The 23,961-nt window shown below is 41.3% G+C and overlaps 1 protein-coding gene and 1 pseudogene across 3 annotated transcripts in view; one reads left to right on the top strand and one right to left on the bottom strand.

Moving 5' to 3' along the window:
- Cep112 (centrosomal protein 112) overlaps positions 1-23,961 on the top strand; it is a 407,052-nt gene that overhangs the window by 311,774 nt on the left and 71,317 nt on the right. For all 3 annotated transcript variants that reach the window (XM_034505950.2, XM_076935566.1, XM_076935567.1), the window contains exon 23: positions 4,236-4,385. In XM_034505950.2, coding sequence (XP_034361841.2) covers positions 4,236-4,385 — 150 coding nt within the window. The remainder of the gene's footprint in view (positions 1-4,235; positions 4,386-23,961) is intronic.
- LOC117710766 (eukaryotic translation initiation factor 1 pseudogene) lies at positions 12,090-12,543 on the bottom strand (annotated as a pseudogene).

Genomic DNA, 23,961 nt, shown 5'->3' with positions numbered 1-23,961 from the left:
TTACCTGCCATCTTTGGAATTCATTTCCTCATTAGTCAGGAGAACATTATTACCTACCTCTTAAGACACTTTTAACTAGTAAAGCTAATAGCCAAAGCACATAGTGCCTTGTATGTACTAAAACATTTAATAACTGTTAGCAGCCTTAGGAATGTGAATATTGCAATAGGAAAAGGAGGACGGTCAAGGAAAGGATCTAGAGGAAAGCTGACATTTTTTTCATCAGACACCACGCTTTGAGGTGTTTAAAGACTGATGAAACTTCTCTCAAAAATTTGGAAATGTACAAGTGTTCTGTTTTTCTTCAAGACATTAAGGGAAAGGCCATGGGAAATAACCAGTAACTATCACGCACTGTAATCATTTCATAAACCAAAGATCAATTGATGCCAGAAACACACATGCCAAAGGAATGTCGAGTGGAAGATAGCCTTACTCTGATAACAGTGCTCTGTACCCATCTCTGATAGAGTGAGGATTTATAGCTATCAACTGGCATTTATCTACAGTGCCAGTCACTGCTGAGAAACAGGTTATTTTTAAATGAACATTAAAAAAAAAAAAAAAAAACAGAAACATAGGTTGGTTGTGCTTTCAGATGCTAGCTTGTTGGAATTCTAAAGCGTATCTCATCAAGCTCGTGAGAGTGCCAGAAGCAAAGTTGCTTCAGTGTGTTTATTGAGATTTTTAAAATCTCCCTCTTAAGAGCAGTGCTAATGTGACTGCATTAGTGATGAGTCCATTGGCGTTCAAGAGAGCAACAGCTTAAATTTAGAAAATATTTTAAATCTTTTCCTCCTGTAAAGGAAGTTACTTGATCTTTGAGATTTTATCAGGCTCTGGATCTAGTAGAACATGTGCACTTCACCCCAGCACACTCAGAGACTGTACCCCTTATGAAGTGTATATAACATTCATTACATAGAAGCAAGGGAGGCATTGTCTCTGACATGATCCTTCTCTAAGTCACATACTTGTTCTTTTTGTCTAAATATTAGATGGTAACCTTGCCTTCTCAGTCTTCACAGTTCAATTCCCTACTCTTCAGTTTCCAAAACAAGGTATTGCAGTTTTGCAAATATCTTCATAGCTGAAGAGTACTGCTGCCAGCTGAACCCACTAATTGCCAATCAACCCTCAACACTACCATGGCTTGCTTCCCCTTCCTTCATGGTGCAGATTAATGCCCCAACTGTGTCCAGGGGCCATGACAAGAAGTAGAGGGTCAGCAAGGGGCTCTGCCTTCCTGTATTTTATGAGGAATTGCAGTGCCCTCCTGCCTTTTCTTGGTGTGGTTTATGTTGGCTATTGAAGAGGCTTAGAGAAAGAGTTTCAAACTGCACCAAAATTTGGTAAGACAGTAGAATGATTTAAAAGTTGAAATTTAACCTCTATTTTACATTCTATAAAGACTTTAAATAAGATTCTAATATCTATGTAAAGTTTCATTGCTTAATAATTATTAGCAACTATTATTGCTTTCCTGGGTCAGGCTGCTTATAGCACCCTACCAAAATAGCCCCTGTTATTTGCCAGAATGTTAATTTCTCATATCTACTTAAAAATGTCTTAATCCACTCCTTACTCTGAAGTAGATATAGGTTGAACTATTAGTGGCATTTTGTGTTCTTTATGATTTTATCCAAACTAGACACTCCCAATTATGATTGTTTATAATAGATTCTTTTTTTTCAGAAAATTTTTACTATTATTTATGGACTGGCTAGACTATGTCAATTCAGTTTTCCAGGTGATGATCATGTCTTATTTGGCATAGAAGTTCACTACTTGACTTACCATTATAATCACTACTTAACTATTTAGTGAGTGCTAGTGATGTATCACTGAGCTGAGATGAAGAAGCCTGTTTTCATACACTTTTAAGTCTCCAGCGAGTAGCTGTTGTGTTCCTTGGCTACACTGTGCTTGCTAACCTAGTGTTCTGATTACCTCTTAGTCTGAAGTAGTAGATCTTTTTAAGTGACAGCCATTCTATCCACTTGTTTGGCCATAGTGTTTCACTCCAGTGTCCTGACATTACCTTATGTTACCTTTATGAGCTTTAGAAACAGCCTTCCAAATATAATACCATTCTCCCCACAGAAGTCTTTGTTTCCTCCCCTAAAGAATGGAAAAGCAAGTGTGCCTTCCTTGGAACATTGCTTACATACAGTTCCTTCCAAAACCTACACTCATTTGTTTTTGTATGCATTATCCAGAATCTTTTTAAAATGAAGAATATCCTGGTCTAGAGCCCTTAAAATCACTTGAAATACCCCCAAAATATTTTTATCTTCAACTTTAGCTATTAATTTCAATCTTTTTTTTTTTTTTTTGAGGCAACATCTCATGTAGCCCACATTAGCTTCAAACTCAACATGTAGCTGGGACTGTCCTTCTACTCTCCCTACTGATTGCTCAATGCTAGCATTTGAAAAAATATATTTTGTAGTCTAAAAGTAGATTACATGTTGTGCTAGATACACAAATCTATACATGTGATAAACTTCCATAGGACTAAACACACACTACAGAGTTAAACACCCCACTTCTATGAAGCTGTGTCTTACTCAACTTTGAGACACTGAAATATTAAGCTGTGTTCACTGTTTGGCTCCATGTTCCTATAAAATACCAATTTTCAATTCCATAGTAGGTTGAGGAAATCTGGCTTTCTTACCCCTAGGTCCCCCTGCCCGATAACATTCCCTCTCACAGAGCAGTGTTGTGAGCACTGATACTGCTTCTTTTATTCCCTCACTATCAAAATGGAAAGGAAGCAACTACATCCAAAGCCAAGGAAGCATCTCTGAGTGTCCAGTGAGTCCTCCTGAGGTGCTGGTTTGAGAAGCTGGCGGGACCCTTAGTTAGTGGAGGGAACTAACTCCTGAGTGTGGGGAAAGCTGCAGACTCCATCTGTGGAAGGGCACTATTGGAGCTAGAGTAAACTTTCATGGGTGTGCAGAGTTAAGAAGGAGACAACCTATTTGGAAGTATGAACTTCTCTTTGATACCAAAATTTTGTTAAAAACAATGAAACTGGCTCATTGGAGGACGATGCTGACTGTGGGCTTCAGTTCTTACCTAGCTCCATAGCTGGAAATCATCTTCAACAAGGTAAAACGTCTGACCTCACTTTGTAACCTGTTTCATCATTTTGAAAAGAATAAACTATTCTTATCTCACAGTAGCAAATAATATAAAAACTTTAAATCTCAACACAATACATAAATATTAGTTAATACCCAAGACTTACTGTATAGAATTAGGTGACCATGAAAAATGAACTTACTTAGCTTGCTGGTAGCTTGATAGTAGTGGTGGTGGGTAGGAGGTGGTGGTGGGTGGTGGTGGTGGTTGTGGTGAGTGGATGGGTGGTGATAGGATGGTAATGGGTGGTGGAGGTAAGTGGTGGTGGTGGGTGGGTGGTGGGGGTAAGTGGTGGTGGGGGGTAAGTGGTGGTGGTGGGTGGGTGGTGGGGGTAGGTGGTGGTGGTGGGTGGGTGGTGGGGGTAGGTGCTGGTGTGTGGGTAGTGGGGGTAGATGCTGGTGGGTGGGTGGTGGGGGTAAGTGGTGGTGGTGGGTGGGTGGTGGGAGTAGGTAGTGGTGGTGGGTGGGTGGTGGGGGTAGGTAGTGGTGGTGGGTAGGTAGTGGGGGTAGGTGGTGGTGGGGGGGGTAGGTGCTGGTGTGTGGGTAGTGGGGGTAGGTGCTGGTGGGTGGGTGGTGGGGAAGGTGGTGGTGTGTGGGTAGTGGGGGTAGGTGGTGGGTGGTGGGGGAAGGTGCTGGTGGGGGTGGGTGGGTGGTGGGGGTAGGTGGTGGGGGTGGTGTGGGGGTTTGGGGGAGTGCTAGGTGGTGGTAGTACAAAGTCTTACAAAAGTCAGACCAGCCTTTCTCACTCTTAAGAAGTTTATTTCTCAGTAAAATACAATCTGACACTTTTCAATTTTTTTGAGATCACAGATGTTCTTTCTTCTGATGAGTAAATATTGTGGAATGTTAGAGTGGAATTGTCTTCCAAATATATTTGGTTCAGCAGTTGTTCACCATTCACAGTTTTATTGGAGCCTTTTATTGTGTGGAATTTTGTGCATTATCCTGAGTGATATGTTAATTGAAAATGTTCAGTTTGTGGAATAGAGTTTTGCCAAATTCATTCTTTTGTTAAGCATAAATACATATAAAATAGATGCCTCTTGCTGGAGAATTTGAAGTTACAGCATGCTGTTTTCATTTTAGATCATAGCAGAACTTCAGACAACCATTTCCTCTCTGAAAGAGGAGAGCAGTCGGCAGCAGCTTGCTGCAGAAAGACGGCTCCAGGATGTTATACAAAAGTTTGAAGATGAGAAGCAGCAGCTGATTAGAGATAATGACCAAGCAATCAAGGTAATCTGAAGACTCCAGCAACCAGTGGTACCAGCTGCTTTAATGTAATTAAAAGGAGGCAGAAATCCCAGCAGTGGGCAGATGAACGCAGGTATCTGCCTTGCTCACACAGCCTGCAGTAATTCCATTCACTGGACTCTCTACCTTTGATGTATCCAATGACTCAGGCTGACTTCCTTCCAAGAGATTGCATGCCAGCATAAAAAGTCATTTTTGGCAAGCCCTCCCCATTCATATTGAACAAATATCTGAAAAATACCTCATCTTTCTGTTGAGAACTACTTTAGAGTTGTCTCTTGAAATTAGAATGAGTGTTTCAGCCCAGTACCGCTGCCTAGCACATACAGAAGTCAGCTTCCCATTTACACTCTGCTCTTTGCCCACATCCTTTCATTGTGCATTCACAGAATGAGCACTAGCATCTGTCCCAGGCGTGGAACGCCAGCCATCTGATGTGCTTTGCACAGCACAGGGTTGAATGTTGCTGCTGAGAACTTTGCTTGTTTCTAAATGACTTCAGAGAACCATTCACACCTTAGCAACACAGTGCTCCCTGGACCTGATCCTCTGGGTAAGAGGCAGTTAGAGCTCAAAGTAGCTTTGTCCTTGGCTTCATAGCAGTGGATGCTATTGTAAGTGTCTACATCATGCTGTGCTTCATCTGTGAGGAGCAGCATCTGGAAACCTTTATAAATAAGGCTAAAAGGAGAATAGAATTGTTTTAAAAGATACCCAGAAAAAGGTTATTTTTCACTCCTTTGCTATAACAATACTTAAAACATGTAGAGTAATCATAGCAAGGAAAAATTTGCTCTGTTTGTGTGTATGCATGTGTGCGTGTGTGTGTGTGCGTGCGTGTGTGTGTGTGTGTGTGTGTGTGTGTGTGTGTAAAATTTAAGCCTAGATGGTATTGGATAAAATAAAAAGGTTTAAGAGATGAAAAAACCTTTTGAGACCAATACAACCAACCTCCTCACTTTACAGATGAGAGGACTTGGGATTTGATTAATGACGTTTTGCCTATTTATTTCTACTTGTAAGCTTTTTGACTTCCCTGGGTTATGAGACAAAAAAAAGAAAAGAAAGAAAAAAAAGAAGGAAGGAAGGAAAAGAAATGCCCATTTCCTTTCGTGTTCTGGCCGCTGAGAGTGTCCATCTTCCTTTCCTGTTCTGGCCTGAGAGCGTCTGTCCTCCAAATCCCTTTCTCTCAAGGAGGCCCACCTCTCACCACAGTCGGTGCATTGATCTGGTACGACTATCTCTGCTGCATGACCTACCCGTAGAGTTTGTTTGAACTGTTTCAGTTACTTAAAAGTTTCCTTTTAAGTAGATTTCTCTTCCACTTATATCCAAATAACCAAGTGGTTGGTAATTTCCAATTTTCAAATAAACAAGTGGATTCCATTTATAAGCAGGAGAAGACATGAGTTGGGCTACCCCAGCAACCATCCTAGCATTGTTTTTAGAGGATTAAAGATACCTTGAAAGAATTGTAAATAGCACAATTACCCATTTTAAAATATTTATTCTTACAGTTTTAATCCATTTGCATGATAAAAGAGAAAAAGCCTTTTAATCATAACTTCAGACCCATCCCAAATCACAGACTGAATTTAAAAATGTCAGTTGATATATATATATATATATATATATATATATATATATATATATATATATAAAACCTGTGCATAAAACATATGTAGTCTGTTTTTCCTGATAGTAACAAATTACAATACAGTTAAAAAGCCAAATGTAGTGGCACATTCTTATAACCTCAGCACTTTGCTAAGGCAGAGGAAATCATGAGTTCAAGGCCAGCCTGAGCCTTATAGCAAAATTTTGTCTGGAGAAGAAAAGTTTATTAATTAAAGAAAAATGGAATGCAACAATAGTGGAAATACAATTCAGTTTGGGATCTGTCACTTAGTATGTAAAGAGAACAGATTGTTTACCTACCTCTATCAAAGTTGTTAAAATACTTGACTTATTAGCAGTCATTTCTCTGACTTTTTCCCCTGGCTGTATGTATGTATGTATCTACCTCTCTCTCTCTGTCTCTCTCTGTCTCTCTGTCTCTCTATTTCTTTCTCTCTGTGTCTCTGTGTCTCTGTGTCTCTCTCTGTCTCTCTCTCTCTCTGTCTCTCTCTCTCTCTGTCTCTCTCTCTCTCTCTCTCTCTCTCTCTCTCTCTCTCTCTCTCTCTCCTTCCTTCCCTCCCTCCCCCCATCTTTGGAAGCGAATATATCTGTCTGAACAAACAGTCATCGATGATGTATAAGCAGCAAGGATGCTAACTGTGAAACCTACTCCAACTGAGGACCAAGTCTAAAACTGATTATTAAACCTGGTGCCTGCCCTCTGAGCTAACTGGATTTCTGTGGGCACTAAAGTCATGCTGAGAACATGTGAGGGAGAATGAATGCCATCTCAAATCCACTGAGGACACCCATGCATGCACTGTAGCATGGTAAAATACTTTGGATAATAATGTGACAGTGCCCATCACTATTAAATTGCTTAGGAACCTGCTTAGCCTTTGACCCAATTCTAGAATTCTCCCCAATATGGTTGATTAAAGAGACTTACTTTGCTTTAGTCATGAAATGCTTGACCATAGTATGAAGCTGTCCTATACCACGTACCTGTGATGCCTAGCATTCTCTGTCTCCTTCCCATATCTCTCACTGTAGGAAGAAGACTAAAATCCTGTCAGCGAAGGCAGTGTAAGCACTGCCTTCACAAGGTGCTTTACCATAAGAATCCAGGTTACAAAATTTATACATAAAAATAAACATTTCTATCAGGAGAAGAGTATGAATGCATATCAGAGCTGACTTAGTAGATAACTCTGAAAAATGAATTTGTAGTGAATTTATTTTTTTTATTTTATTTTATGTGTATGGGTATTTTGCCTACACATGTATCATGTACCACATTTCCGTCTGGTATCCACATAGGCCAGCAGAGAGCACTGAATTCCCTAGGACTGGAGTTTCAGGAGAGTGTATATGTGGGTGCTGAGAATCAAACTTGGGACCTCTGGAAGAGCAACACATACTCTTTACCACTGAGCCATCTTTCCAGCCTGTGAATTGTCCTGATGTATTTGATTCATAACATCACTATTACAATAAAAGCAATAAAATCTTTACCATTTATTGCTTTATCTCATTTATTTATTCTACATCTAAAACAATGCTTGCAGAAAAGATTACCCCTGGGGCTGAGAAATGGATCAGTGGGTAAAGACATTCACACCAAGCCTGGTGACCTGAGCTCCATCCCTAGAACCCACCCATGGAAGTCTGATGCCCACAATGGATGCCCTTGCTTCTACTCATGGTACATGTGCCCTCCAATAATGGAAGAATAAGAGTAATAAATATTTTTAAAAGGATTATCTCTGATGCATACCCAAATACATGTCAACTTGATGGCTTAAAGCAATAACTTCATTATATGCTTGGAGTTCTCGGGATCGAGAATTGGGCAGAGGAGATAAATGGCTTTTTCATCCAGTGCATCGATGGGTTTCATTTAGGAGAAAGCTTGGCCAAAGCTGGATGCCTGAGATGTAGTGTGTTCCTTAACAGAGTGCTCAGACTTTCTCTTGGCAGCTGGGGTGGCAGAGGGAGCCTCAGAGATGTGTGGCAGAACCTACACTTGGCATAAAACTGCACTAGGAAGATGCAGATTCACTCCCCCCACATTCTGCTGGCCAGGACATATTGCCAGGCTGGTGTTGAATCAAGTAAAAAAGAAGTATACACTGTTTTCCAATGAGGATGGCAGAGATTATATGGTCAAGGTAAAACAGTCGTAGTCATCTATGGGAACAAATGGAGTTGTAAATGAGTGCATGGTTGACATGAGCACCACCATGTCACAGACTCCACTGCCTCAACCATGGCAATAGAAGGTCTTGCCCGATACCAATACAAATGTAGGCAGTGTGTACAGAAGGTATCTATCACAGCTTTCTCCTCCCAGATGACTGCAGGACTGTTGATACGTTCCCCTGCAGAGACCCCTACAAAGTTCAGCCAACCTGCCTCCTCCTTCAGCTTTATAATAAATCCACCTCCTGGATCAGCTGTACAATAAACTGTTTGGTAGCTGCTAATGTGTCTTCATCAGTGTACATGGCCCACCTAGTCCCAGCATTTCAGTGTGTGTGTGTGTGTGTGTGTGTGTGTGTGTGTGTATCCATGTCCTTTCTTCATTCCCATCACAGTCAGGCCAGTGCCAAAGCCCTTCAGGTCATATCAGTCATTCTGTACCAAGGGTCTAGTTTCACCTACCATTTGTTCTTCAGCTGTATAATAGCAATGAAAACCCTGTCTCTGCAGTCCAGAACTTAACTTCACAATAAAGTTATATCTTTTCCCTTCTTTAAAGCAATTTGTTCCATAGTTTTGTAAAAATATAAAGTAATATATGCTCATTACTAATCCTTCAGAATTTCTTTTACAAGTTAAAAGTTTTCAAGTCATTCCAAATGTCACTAACCAAAGTAAACAGCGTAGAACCCATGTGGACATCAGTTCAGACATGCTGTTACACATAAATGGGGAAAAGGGGATACAAGTAGATTCATAGTGAATCCTGTTTTAAAAAAACTGTTTGTTTTTTGGGGGAAAACATTTACCTTTAATCTCACAGATTAAAGAAAAGAGAAAAGCAAAGGAGAGTGTTGAACTATGGAACAGAATAGATGATCTGGGTCTGAGAAGTGAGTGCCTTTACACAATTATCCTCTGTACGCCCATCTCTTCCTGTCTGCTACCTTGGGTGGTATTGCTCTTTCCACACTGTTCAGGCCAATGTTGTTTGGTCATGCTTAGCCACACACTTTAGTTTTAATTCTCTTGTGTGGATGCAGTTGTACACTGTGCCTTTTCCTCAGCATTTCCAATTCTAGAGCTCAGTTGGCCAGTGTGGGGAGCCGACAGAAGGTGGCTATCATCCTTGCAGCCATCTTGAGCCATATACCCTGACAAGAGACTTGATTACATCAACCTACAACAGCTGAGCACACTCTGATAACATCTTGCTTTAGATACCCAGGATCTTCCCTTGGGTGTGTGAGACTTAAAGGTGTGATTTAGAGCCGAGGCTTAAGGGCGTGACTTAGAGATCAGATTTAGAGACAAGCCCTAAGGGCATGACTGACTTAAAGGCGTGGCTTAGAAGTGAGACATATAAAAGGCGAGAAGCAGACAAAAGAGTAGAGTACAACTTGGAGTAGGAATTAGGCATTGAGGAAGAAGACACTTGGACTAGAGAACTCGGAAGTATTAGAATTATTAGGTAGTAGGCACTTGGCACTTGGAGCAAGAACTTGGAATTAGACCTTAGCACTTGGAAAAAGAAACTTGGAACTTGGAGGCACTAGGGACTAGGAACTCAAGACTTGGAACTTGGAGAGAAGAAGAGAGACTGAAGAATAAACGGGATTGAATCACACTCAGTCTGGTCTCCATTCTTCGTGTCCGTCCTCACTCTCTCTCTTGCTGAACCCCGACCCGCAGACTGGAGCAGCTTGTGGCAGTGCAGGCTCTAATAGTTTAGCCCCCAAGGCTTTTGGCAGTGCGAGTTCCAACATTGACAGAGTGGTTCTCGACATTTTGGCCCCCAAGTGTGGGCTAGAGCGGCTCTCAACATTTTGCTGCCCAAGTGTGAGGCAGCTCAGGCCGAAACAGGCCAGGTGGTTCTTGGTGGTCCTTTCTACTCAAAGAGCTTTTTGTAATTAAGAATGTCTACTGGTCAAGCCTCGTATTTGAGACATGTTACATAGAAACTATATTTTTGTTCAACCTTTCTTCTAGTGTGTAACTGTCACTCATATAATGTTTTGGGGTTTGGTTGGTTGGTTGGTTTTGGTTTGGTTTTATTTGGCTTGGTTTTAGATTCTAGTTTTTTAGACAGGGTTTCTTTGTGTAGCTCTGGCTGTCCTAGAACTCACTCTGAGGCCCAGGCTGGACTTGAACTCAGAGACCCTAAGATGGTTTCCTCCAAAGTACTGAGATTAAAGGCATGTACCACCATGCCTTACACCATGCTGTAAGGAAAGCTGGAAGGCCCTAACGTTCCTCTATATAAATGACTGTCATTAATGAGGGATTCCTGAAGTCTTTCTCATGGAAGTTTGGGTAAGCCAAGGTGTATACAGCTATTAAGGTGTTCAGACTTGATTGCAGATACGTTTGAAACATAGTAATCCCCCTTTCTGTGTGGAGAAAATTGACCTCTGCTGTTCTCCTCCTGTTCTGTAGCTTGAGGGAAAGAAAAGGAAGGATGGGGACAGAGGGAAGCATGCAGTGCTGTGGAGCTGGCTGCTTGCCCTTGGAGAGTTAATTAAATAAATCTCTCAGGGTTCATGTTACCAAGCTGCAACAGACTGCTTCTGTCCCCTTGAGCTCAGACTTAATCACACTCTTGACACCCATGAAGTAGAGAAAAGGTTGTCTCCCCCTGATAGAGCTGGTGCTGTCCTCACCTGGTCCAGTGCCTCATCCATCTTTCCTCCTTCCATCCCAAGAGGCAAACAGTGAGGTTCTACAGTCTTTGTCTCTCCAGATTTGAGAATGTTAATGAGAACGCTTAGAATAATAATGGAAAGATATCCTGGAGATGGTGGCAGGCCTTGACATTGGACCACTGTGAATCTTTTCCATGTGTTCTAGAATCATCCTTTACTTGGGCACAGGTTTTTGATAGTGTTTTGTATTTTATCAACATTACTCCCTTATATTTCTGTTAATAGATCTTCGATACTTTCTACTTAGGTGTGTGTGGGTTTTGTTTCGTGTTTGCATTGAACTCATGGCCATACCCAGTCCATGTTTATGCACTGCCATGGAGCTGAACTCCTACGTCTAGTGTCTGCTCCTGTTTCCTGATGCTAGTTGGCACTAGAAGGAAGCTATTAGTGATCTGAATTTAAAATCCTGATTGATTTTGTTATAACATTTAACAAGTAGCCTATGTTGGTCAACAGCAGCCACAATGATATTCCATAACAGCTTCCCAAATTCAGAGTTTTTTAATAGTAAACTTTTGTTTTCATGCAGCATGGCCATGGGACACTGGTGGAGGGTTTGTGCACTGTTGGGGTTTGACTTGGGCTTTCTACTGGGTCTGGCTAACTCCGTCTGTACAATTGTCTTGGATTTGTAGCTGCCTGGGGTGGTAGGTAGATCCTAGAAATACAAGAAGATGAGTGTAAATATCTGCAGTCTTCTGTTTTCCATGGCAACACCTTCCATGTCATCTGACTTACAAATTCCTCATTTCTGTTTTTGCCTCCCTCTCTTCTTCCTTCTCTAACACTTAGTAATAGTTTTTGTGTACCAGGGTCTGTGCTATCCCTGACTATCTATGTCAGCCCGTCATGGGAACTTCCACACAAAGGAATTTTCAATTTTAAGGTTTTCTGCCCTGAGCCTATAACCTTTGTTTATCTGTTTATTTTCATGTTAATTTATTTGACCAGGGTCTTCTTGCTTAGCTCCTGCCTCAGCCTTCTAAGTATGGGGATTGAAGTAATGTACTGCTATGCCCTGTTTTAGGTCCTGTTTCTAGTCACCATTAACATCTCCATTCAGATGGTCCACAGGCAGCTCAAAGTAGACATCTTTTTTTTATGCCTCTTTTCAGTTTATTGCATGAAGGAGTCACACTAGTCCAAGTTAAAAGCAGACCCCAAATGATTACATTATACAAGCTGTGAGGTTTTTAAACTTGTGACAAGGAACAGAGGGAAATTCTACTCATTGCAAGGAAATGCTCACTTAAGCTTCCGAGAGCCACAAGCACTTAAAACCCATGAACCTTCAGCTGATCATCCTTAGCCAGTCCAGTCTCTGTCAGGAACTGGCATATGTTCTTGCACTGGTCACCCTGTAGCTGAATTACTTCTCCATATTCTGGCTGCTCAATTACAGTACCATTGCAGGCAAATTTCTTCTTAAACGCCTTCACTAGTTTCTTTTTATTGTAATCATCAGCGATCCCCTGGACAGTTGTAAGGGTCCTCCTGCCGTTTCTCTGTTGAATTCTTATATGGGTATAGTCCTCAGTGCCAGCAGGAAGCAGGTCATCACCCTTACTTGCATCAGCAAAGAGGTCGAAAGAGTGAAAGTTCTGGATAGCAGACATTCGATACAATTCCTTTTCCTCAGTGGAAACGGCCTTCGGAAGGTGACTGAGGGAGAAGGCAAGCATTGGGAAGCGAGGGGGCTCGAGGGAGAAGCAGCTGAGTCCTCAGCAGTGGCTCAGTGACTGGGGCCAAAGTAGACATCTTATGAAACTGAATTTTTTTTCTTGCTCTTCCCAAGTTACTCTTCTTGTGTCACATATCTGAGTTAAATCACCATTGTCTACCTAGTTACGCAGGTTAGAGTCCTGGAAACTTGACGAGATTCTTCTCTGCCCTTGTCTCTCATAGATCAGTCCTTAGGACAAGTCCTAAATGTATCTGGACATAGCTCATTCTATACTCACTAGTTCCTGCACTAGTTCACTAGTTACTCAGAACTGCATCTTCTCTGACCCTGCCTCATACAGTTTCTCCTTCCTGGAACTACTGCCCAAAGCTCTGTCCCTCACACTGACTATGCTGTGACAGTTCTAGAACACAGATAAGAGCATGGTGTTTACAGCTTAAAATCTGTCAGTAGCTTCCCATTTCCTCCAGACTAAATCTTAAACCTGGTCTCCTAGCAGAGGAGACACAGCATCTAAAACTGCAGTTCTGAGGTTGCTCCCTGTTCTTTCATTCATCAGGGTCCAACTGTTTTCATAAGAATACAGACACATCACTGCATGCATCTCACTGTTTGCACAGCAGCAATGGGAGATGAAAATGATGGTCCCAGTCAACCATCCTAGTAGTGATTTCTTCCTTCCTCATACATGTGCTTGAAACAAAGAGGAAACAACCAAATACCCATTTTACTATCCCAGATCTTGAGACACAGCAATACTCTTCATAATAATGGGGAGAGCACATGAAGCCCTTCTGCCACCTATTGAAGCAGGTCGGCTGTCTCAGGAAAAGGCAGTTCTGCACCAAGTGTGGGCTGCACTTTGTTGTTCTGAAAGCACTGACAACCTGTGTTTCTTCACACACTAGTATTTGACAGACATTTTCTAGAAAATAAATGAAGTGAGCCTGACAAGCCAAGGATAACAACTGACTGTATTGTTGCTAATAATAAAATGTGCCCTTTCAAACAATAGGTTAGAATTTTGGAAAAATTGGTATCACTATTGTGAATCTGACAGCTTGGCAATGCTTAGTTTTCTGATGAGATCAGTGACTTTGCAAGTGGTAAGGAAGGGGCAGGGAGAGGATGGAGCATCTCTAGTTGAAAGAGTGATATGACTCATTATACCATGTATTTCGGATGCTCAATCCCTGATGTTACAAATCCCTTCATGACTAAAAGACCCATTCAATGCACAGAAGAGACCAAGGAACTTTAATGTAACTACATGCAAAGTTCATGCATGAAAGTTGCAGATTTCATGTTGCAGCTAGCTTCAGAAACTACCACTTGCTGCGGTTTGATATTATATAATTGCAAAATGCCCCAGTCATTGGAAGGGCTGCGAAAATACCCTCTGTCCTTTGCTGACCATCTCTCTCTGTGACTGAGTTTCTTTTCGTGTTTCATTGGGAGCAATGTTTTTGTAAGAGTTTAAATACAGAAACAGATATGAGTTCAGTTCCTTCTATTAAACAAATTTGTAGAAATATAAAACACCCACATATCTGATTAATTTTTTAAATATCAAAAACAAACAATTTAGGATTTGGAGAGATAACTTAGTGAAATACCTGTTATGCAAGCATGAGGACCTGAGTTTAAATCTCTTAAGTGCTCACTCAAAAGACCAGGTGCATCAGGGGTATCTGTAAAGCTGGTAGGGAGCAAAAGTAGTCAGGCAGATTTCCAAAGCTCATTGGACAGGCAGTCTAGTTGAAACAGTGAGCTCTAGGTCAATGAGAGACCCTGTCTCAAAATCTTAGGTGTAAGGGCTGGAGAGATGGCTCAGCAGTTAAGAACATGGACTGCCCTTCCAGAGGATCCAGGTTTGGTTCTCAGTACCCACGTGGTGGCTCACCACTGTCTTCAATCCTGTCCCAGAGACTTGATGCCTTCTTCTGGCCTTCTTAGGAACTGTATACATAAGGCACATAGACATGCATGCAGACAAAATACCCATACACATTGAATAAAATTTGTAAAATATTTAAACCTAAGGTGGAAAAATAAAATTACAGTGGAGGGGGATCAAAGAAGACACCTGTCATTGACTTCCAGTCTGCACACATGCACATGTACAAAAATGCTCATTTGTATTAAAAATAGTCTTTGTATGTTCACTCACAGTGAATTTATTACTGCTATTTTAAAACTAATTAAATGCTTTAATGCAAATTAGTCTTAACTTCTAATGTATCAATAGATACAGTCTACATGAACAAAACTTCTTTGAGGTTCTTTTTATTTTCAAGTTACATTTTTAAATTTATTTTAGAAGATTATGAATAGGAATTATTCAATTATTTTGGTTGTGAAACTTAAATTTATATTTTGGGCAATCACTGTGTTATTATAGTGCCTTTGAACTATATATGATATAGTTTAGAATTATAAAAGTTAAATTTTTTTCAAATACCTTTTACATTCTTAAATATTAAAAAGCTAAATGATCCATATATTTGCTAGTTGTTGATTGACCACAAGCCATTGTTGTTTGGACAGTGCAGTAATACAATTGTCCATACAGTCACTCCAGGCATGTAAGGGAACAGTGGACCAAGCCACTAATTCAGAGCAATCTGTCTCTCCTATTCTTATAATTACTCTCTTTCATATCCGCACCATTTGCTCACCAAAGTCTAATTTATTCTCTGGTTTAGAATGTACAAAGCAGTGTTTTAAAGGTTCAAAGTATTTTCCACATAACTTGAAGGAATTTTTGTCCACTGAATAAAGGATCTTTTTCAACAAGTTTTAGAGTGAAATACAAATTTGCCAGAAGCTAGAACAGGAGGGACCCAGGGTTATCACATGAGAGCTGCTCCTGTCCCCTCTGCTCACTCACTGTCACTCCATCTCCTTCCTCGGAAGCAAGGTCAGAACTGCACACTGTGGCTGAGCCTATCTTCTAGGACGGTGGTTCTCGGCTTCTGTTAGCACGAGTGCCCCTTGTGAGTTAGCAGGCAAGTCTTCCTGGGTGGGATGGAAAACTCCTCTATTCTTAGATCATTAATTCTAATTCAGGAGGCCACAAAGAAAGTGCCACTTTTTTCCCTGTGTCTTTAGGACATGCACACAGGGAAGGCAAGAATTAAATAATGAACAGGTCCCAAAGAAAGCCATCTGAGGCTAGGCCGAGGTTTCTTTCTGTGCTTCTAAAGCCCCTCAAAGAGGTTTGTAATTTTATTCTTTGGAAATTGATTCATATAAGCTCTTAGCACAGTGAGAACTGCCCAAGCTTATGAAATATTCCTTTTCTCCCTCAAGCATTCTGGTAACACAGAGCAGATTTCTCGGTGTCCTACTGGCAGACGACCTTTTCTCGTGAACTCCAGTCAGTGGCCAAGGGAGAGAAGCATCAGTGCTTTAAAGGCTCTTTCCTATGCCTGCAAGCAACATTTTTTACAATATTTCTCCTTGATATGAAATCTCTGCTTGGACATCTGGCCTCACAGTGAGCAACTTTCAATACTCAGGCTTCAAAGAGAGGACTTAGCTCTGCTGGTTCAGAAGGGCCATAGGAATGTTCCACAGTATCCTACAGAACAGTCCCCAGCGTTTCCTCAGATGAACTTCAGTGAGCCAAATGGATAGTGCTCACTAGCATTCAGGAGCTTGTCTCTGGCCTACAGCCTTCTGTAGGCACTTCCCGGGAGAACATAAGGACATACAAGGCAGAGAGTACTCTGAGATTCTGCCTGCTAAGGCAAGATGTGTCATAAGGTTTCTCACATGTGACATGTTAAGCAGAAAGAGAACTTCTTGGGGTGTAGAAAGGTTCATGAGGAAGGGAACCTGTAAAGACAACTGTTAAAAATACCATAATGAACTATTACCTTGTTTGAGAATTTTTCTCATACAAGTTCTTTTATCATATCTGTTATATTATCACAAACATTTACCAGCTCATTGCTATAAATTAAACCTGAGAATCCAGTGATATCACTAGTTACTAGGGCATTGGTTTACAGGGAAGCAGTGTTCATTTATCCAGCATACTTTTAACATGTCCACCAAAACGTACATAGTAAGTGTGTGTTCTTGAGAAGCTCAGAGTCCAAGTTATTTAAAAAAAAAAAAAAAAAAAAAAAAACTGAATCAGATTTTACAGGTCTACATGTCCTATTCTGAATTACCAGAAGTCTAGAAGAAAGGGATTAATTCTTTTCAAAAGGTTGTGATTTACATGCTTAGCAAAAGATCTGCCTGATGCTGAAGGCATTTATTAGAGATATTAATGCGTTTACTGCTCATTTTTGTTTGTATTTAAAGATGGTGTATTGTCCCAGTTGCCCCCTGAGGAAGTTAGTCTATAACCTCCTAGAGTCTGCAGTGTTTGGTTTCCACCCTGAGAATCTGTATGGAGGGCTGACTCAGTACCACAGTGCTCCCAAACACCTCTGAGGAAAGGAACACAGTCTACAGGGGCTGCTCACTCTGTTTTAGGGATCCCAGAGGAGGCAACACTTAAGTCTTAGATGGAAAGAGTACATTACACAGAGCCCATGGCTGTATGTATGAGGTTTTATTGACCGTCAAAGACCGCCTGCCGGGGCCGGCACCGCCTGTGCCAGCTGACCTTCCCATAGCAATTGCTAATCAAGGAAGTACTCCCACGGATTTGCTCACAGTCTTGTGGAGGCATTTTCTCCCTTGAGGTTCCTCTTCCCAAATGAGACTGGCTTGTGTCAAGTTGACCCAAGATCTAACCAGGACACTACCTCCTCATAGTAACCATCATTCATCTTATCTCTTGCATCCCAAGATTTGTTCCTAGAACAGCACGTTTGTCTTGTTTTCCCATACCTCAATTTCTCACTGGTAACAACAGCATCTAGGGGTAGTCTTACCATTAGTGATGTGCTGAAGGCAGGCTACATGGCTTGAGCAAGCTGATGGCTCCTGCTGTCAGGAGTCCTACAATAGTATATGCTGTCAAGTTATTTTCTAAGACCCAATTGTTAAGCCCAGGTACACCGTTGCAGCAGTTCTCTGAAGTCCCCTACTTTCTTGATGAAACTGACTCCCATTTTCCGTCTCCATGATGATGGTGCTACACCTTATTGTCACAGGAGGTGTATGGTTATGCATCTGGGCAGACCCACTCTACCAGCCCTCTGCAACTCCTAAGAGCTACCAACTAACCTCTTGCTCTTCTCTGATATAGGTATCATTTTACTCTATTATTTCCATTTTTAAAATCTCCTTTGTAATCAGTATAATATAGAAACTTTGTAGAGCAATGTGTTAAATTTTCTCTAAGTGTTTTTCTTGTATAACCAACCATCTTTTAAGTTCATGTGCCATTTGACTATACCAAACTATTCTCCTTCTAGATCAGGGTTATCAAACTTTCTGTAAAGGGATAGATGGTAAAAAGTTACTGGCTTTATATGCCACACATACTATCACAACTGCCAAGCTCTTTCCATAGTGGTAAGAAGCAGAGATAGACATTCTATCAATAATTGCCTATCTCTTTCCTCCAATTAACTTTATGAGGACAGGGTTGCTGCTGTGTTTGGTGTGCTGGCTGTAGCTTGCAAACGCTGATCTGTAAGCTCACTCCACTCTTGGTTTATGTAGTTTTCCTCTTCATCCCAGTGTGTGCTTATAGGGACATTCTGGGCTTCACTTTTCCTCTTCACTGCCTCTGTGATGTCAGCTATCGCTTCTTCTGTGGAGATGACTTTCAGAAGCCCCAGCCTGTTTCCTGGTTGGGTCCTGTATCTTGCAAAAACTGTAAATCACCATCTTGGGGGGTGGGGTGGGGGAATATAGTGGCATTTCAGTCAGAACCAACAGCACTGAACTCTCTTCCTCTGTATTGGCTCTCCATTTCCATCTATATAGCTTACTCTTGTCTGTTTCCTGGTAGAAACATGGAGTTCACGGTTGTCCTTCTTTGTTCTTTCACCCCAATTTCTCTTGTGTCTCACCAGAGTTCTTAAACTCTTATTATCTGATTTGACACTGTTCAGAGCTTTCCTCAATTTGTGATTGATTTAAAGCTGCCTCATCTCAGCTGATAGCCAGAACTCTCAGGGATATTTCAGGGTGAAAAAAATCTACCCGTAAATTCTTAAACCACTGTGGGCATCCTACATTACAAAGAGGGCTCAGAAATCAGTAGGAAAATACTAACAACCCATGCCCCCAAAGAGCAAAGGATGTGAAGATAGATCACAAGTAGAACATCAGTATTTGGCAAACATGAAAAATGTGTTCATTCTTATTCATGAGTTAAAAAAAAAAAGGGGGGAAATCAAAAGTATACTTTCAAGGGTCCAACTACCATCAGATTTGCATAAATGTGAATTTGGAAAAAAGTACTCTGAAGGTAAAGGTTGGGGAGTTACATGAGCTCATACATCGTTAATGGGAGGGAACTCAGAGTAGCCTACATCCTTTGGTCCTGCAGGTCCACACACATAGATGTACTTGCAAGTATATTCAATGTCTTTTCAGTGTTTCTAGACACTGAAATACAGAAGGTCATGATTATACATTAAAATATCCTGACCAGTCTCAAATGAGTAATGAGAGGGGCCTGGGCTTGTTTCCTTTGTCTTGTAATGATGTTTTAACCTCCTAACGATGGCATCTTACCAAATGATCAAACCTCAAGATCAAAATGTTCCTTAGCTGTCAAGCTGTGCAGCCTCCTCGGGTCACTTGATGCCCATGTTGTCTTATTCAGCCTGTCTGACCACCCACAAGCATCTGCTCTGTTCCTACAGTTGCTTCCTCCTGAAGCCATCCTTCTTCTGCCACAGTCTTCTCACCTGTTAGAAAATGCCTTCTTAGCAAAGTCATTTCAAGGGCACATCCACATTCTCCATGGAGCATTTCTTAATGCCCAGTGCTTGGAGACTATTCATCATAAAATCCTGCTATGCTTAATGATCCCTGTAACTTTCATATCTCGTGCTTCTAGTTTCTACAGAGTAGTCGGCACTCAGGAAACAACTCTTAACTGACTTAGAGAATACAGTCCTTAGTTATTAAACATTTTTTTACCTGTAAAGGAACAGTATCAACCCAGGACACCCCAAGATCAAGTTCTCGGCACAAAGGAGATTTATTTGCCCCCCAGAAGGTCAAAGGGCAGAGAATAAGAAAAAGATAGGAGATAGAAGACAAGGGAACAGGGGAAAGGAACAAGGGAGAGGAGGAAGGAGTATTTGTCCAGGAGGAGGGACAAAAGACAGTCTCTGGATAGAGAGGAGACAGACATGGCACTTAGGAAAATGGTGGTTTTTAAAGGTAAAAGGGGAAAACCTATGTTAGGATGAGGTGTTTAATTTTAATTGGACATGTTAATTAGGTGAACCAAAGGAAGCTTTTGATTGCTGAACTTCAGTACTTGGATAGCTGACCTTGGTAGTCAGCCTCAGGAGGAGGAAGTGGCCAAATAAGGGAATGGACCTTGTTGGCTAGCTTTAGGATGTAACCTAATGGTTTTTAGCGAGGCAGAGGGAATGGGGGAGAAGGGCAAGGCCTGCCAGAGCCATGCTTACTATGTTTGGACTGGCAAGAGCCTCTTCAATACCTGATTGGCTTTTGTAAAGGTATCTGTAACACATCAGTCCTAACCTTGGTGTTACAGAAGTGGAGGAGCTGGTAAGATGGCTCAGGGGCAAGGACACTTGCCATTAAGGCTGATGGCTTAAGTTCAGTTCCATTAGGACCCACATGATAGCAGAGAACTGATTCCACAAGTCGCCTTCCAAGCTGGACATGCAGTCTGCCATGCTAATATGTGTGTACCCTGGCATGTGCTCTCTCGTTCACTCAGTGCGCATACACATAAATGAAATGATTAATTTTGAAATGTAGTATTATCACACCTCCTTTAATCCCACAAATTTGTAGTGAAATATGAGCCTTTAGGTTAGCAAACTAAACTGAAGACGTCCTTGATGTGTTAACATTTTTAACTGCTTGAAATAACTCACATGCTATAAATATAAGACTAATCATAAATCTTTCATTCGTAACAATCGGGTGAGGATCTTCCCACTTGAAGGACTAGGAAGTAGAATTTGGAGAGAGATGGGAAGAAGATGGCTGGAAGAAATGTAATAACTGAGGAATAAACATGAAGGCTGTTCCATGGGTGGAAGGAACAACACTGAGGATGGCAGGGTCACCTCTGCAGAAGATAGGAGGGGTTAGATTGGCATGCAGAGAAAAGCTGCTGGGAAAACCAGGCTGGAGCCCACTACCTGCTTGGAGACTTGATTTCAGATTATCTTTGTTGCTGCAGAGCTTACACACCTGACTGCAACAAGGATAGACTGAGATACATGTAGACTTTTTAAAAAGGAAATACAAAGCATGTATGTATGTAGGTTATATGTGTGTGTGCTTTCCCACCAACAAATACAGAATTACTATATTGAGATGTATTAATTTGTAATATTACAAAATACTAGTGAGGAAAAGTAAGTTAATAAACAATTCTAGTACCATGAATAATTCAGCATAAATGTACTTTCTAAATCAGAAGAAATGGCTCAGTTCTAACTCGTGTTTTTATACATTATACAACATGAAATGATGCTGCTCTATATGAAATTTCTAAGGAACTAAATCAGAATCAAATACACAAATCATGTGTAATATTTTACATGGATTTTTTTTTCAAAAATCCTATCATTAGAAAATCAATGCAGTGAGTTCTGCCACCCAAAAAGAGGGAAATGAAGTATCAGCAGGGGCTGTTGCCATCACGGCCGCCTTGACAGAAACAGAAGCTGTGGAGCAGCACAGAGCTGGGTGCTGGGCGGGGCACAGGGATGTGTTAGTGTTGGAAGCACAGAAGAAAGAGTGGCCGAAAAACAAAGAAACTGCCCCCATTTTTTTCAAGAGACTTAGAACCCTTTTACTTTTATGTCTCTGTCACTTGCTCCAGGACTCTTCCTAAAGCCCTCTAACCACCTACATAAATATTCATATGGCTGTTCAACATCTCATTAATAAAACAAGATTTGGTGGTAAAATGTTTCAGAGTAACAGATGATTTGCATCTCACCCTTGTTTAACTTTAAATCTCAAGCAATTAATAAATTAGACTCGAGAGCTTTTTAAGAAGTTACTTGTACATGCACCACAAATTGCATTATTTTTATGTGTAAATAATGATGAAAGGGGAGATTGTTCCTTTGATGTCTATAAACTACACTGTAAAATATGCAGAAACATTCTTGAGTTTAGTTGGAGCCAAAACAAATAGGCTAGTTCATCAAACAAGGCAGCAGCATTCTCAGAAACGAGTGTGATTTCCCTCCTCTGCAATTGCTTTTTCCATCTTTTATTCTCTTGCCATTCCTAGCAGTAGATTTATTCCAAGTTCAAAAGTGATGCTATCCAGCATTTCCTCATCCAGAACACTGCCCTCTCTGCAGATTCCTCCTGATAAAATTGGCTTCCTATACAAGGCTCACCCGAGCTCAGCTGGACCTTGGCTTTCCTGCAGTGAGTCATCCTTGTCCCTGGAAGTCCACCATTGCTTAGACACTGATTATTTCAGACGTTAATGGACACTAATGTCCCCACATGAAGTGTTTTCCTCCTCCTCTTCTCCAAGCTGACTGACTTCATTTCATTTTAAAATTTATATCATATTTGTTTTATTCTGTATACCTTGCACACTGGAGGCTAGGGGGCCTTAATATTATGGAATCTGGAGTCATACTGCCAGGGTTCAAGTCCTGGCTCCCCTACTTAGAATCTGTGTGCCTCAGGCTGCTTACTTAATCTCTCAGTGTTGTCATCTTCAAAGTGAGAATAATAACTAAGCTTGTCTTGTGGAAATTGTGAGAATTAGGTGAGTTAATGCTTTGAAGCCATTTTAACAGTGCCCTCCAGTTAGTAGGTAGGTCCTAAGTATGTGTAGTTACTCCTTTCTCCCTATCTTAGTCTGGGTTTTTATTCCTGCACAAACATCATGACCAAGAAGCAAGTTGGAGCTTACACTTTCCACATTGCTGTCGGTCACCCAAGGAAATCAGGACAGGAACTCAAGCCAGTCAGGAAGCAGGAGCTGGTGCAGAGGCCATGGAGGGATGTTACTTACTGGCTTGCTTCCCCTGCCTTGCTCAGCTTGCTTTCTTATTGAACCCAAGACTATCAGCCCAGAGATGGTATCACCCACAAGGGGCCCTCCCTCCTTGATCACTAATTGAGAAAATGCCTTACATCTGGATCTCATGGAGGCATTTTCTCAACTGAAGCTCCTTTCTCTGTGATACCTCCAGCTTGTGACAAGTTGACAAAACCAGCCAGTACAATTGACCCCTTGTCAACTTGACACACAAACACATCACTATTAAGCCTCAACCCTCGCATGCCTTTAATCCCAGCACTTGGATTTCAATCCTTTTAAATAACAAATCTCTTTTAAAATTCAAAGTCCTTTTACAATTAAAAGTTTCTTTCTTAACTGTGGGCACCACTAAAATACTTACTTTCTTCAAGAGGGAAAAATATCAGGGCATCGTCACAATCAAAACCAAAATCAAATTCCAACCATCCAATGTCTGGGATCCAACTCACAATCTTCGGGGCTCCTCCAAGGGCTTGGGTCACTTCTCCAGCCCTTTCTCTGATTCCAGCTGACGAATGCTATTTCTTACCACTTTGCCTCCCTCCTCTCCTGTCTTAACTCCTAGGTTGTCTGCAGTATCTTCTTAGACATCTCTCTCCAGAAAAACTTTCTTAATCACCTAGGCTCCTAACACTAGCTCAGGAGTCCACTGTGTGCTGCCTTTGCATCTTCTGATCTCACCATGGCACAGACTGCCATGGTTGGCATTGCTTCTTTGTGACTCTGACTGGCTCCTGAGCTGCCAGAAACAGGGTCATAGATGTTGAGTACATCACTTGCAGCTCACTGCCAAGTTTACCCAGGTTTGATGTCCACTCTTGTGTGAAATATAAAGAACAATGAAAACCAGAATTTTCCTTAGAAAGTACGTTTTAAAGGGCATATTTAGGATATCATTGGGACTTGAGCTCTCTGGGCAATGGCACTCACTATTTTGAGCCGTGGTGGAGCTTTAGCAGGTGGGTAGGTTGGAAATAGATCACTAGATGAGTCTTTAAAGGAATAAGGCAGCCCCTGGTTCCACCCAGATGTCTCTTTCCGTTCACCGGGACCATCACCCCATCATACCTTCCTCACTCTGATAGGCTGAAATCCCATGAAGTAGTGAGTCAAAAATGACACACCCCCTTAGTTAGTTCCATTAGGTATTTTATCCCAGTGATACAAAAGTGCCTAATACAGAAAACTAACACA

The sequence above is a fragment of the Arvicanthis niloticus genome, chromosome 6 (genome assembly GCF_011762505.2).
Source record: "Arvicanthis niloticus isolate mArvNil1 chromosome 6, mArvNil1.pat.X, whole genome shotgun sequence".
Taxonomy (NCBI): Eukaryota; Metazoa; Chordata; class Mammalia; order Rodentia; family Muridae; genus Arvicanthis; species Arvicanthis niloticus.
Note: the sequence above shows the minus strand (reverse complement) of the source record. Positions and strands in the feature narration are given on the sequence as shown.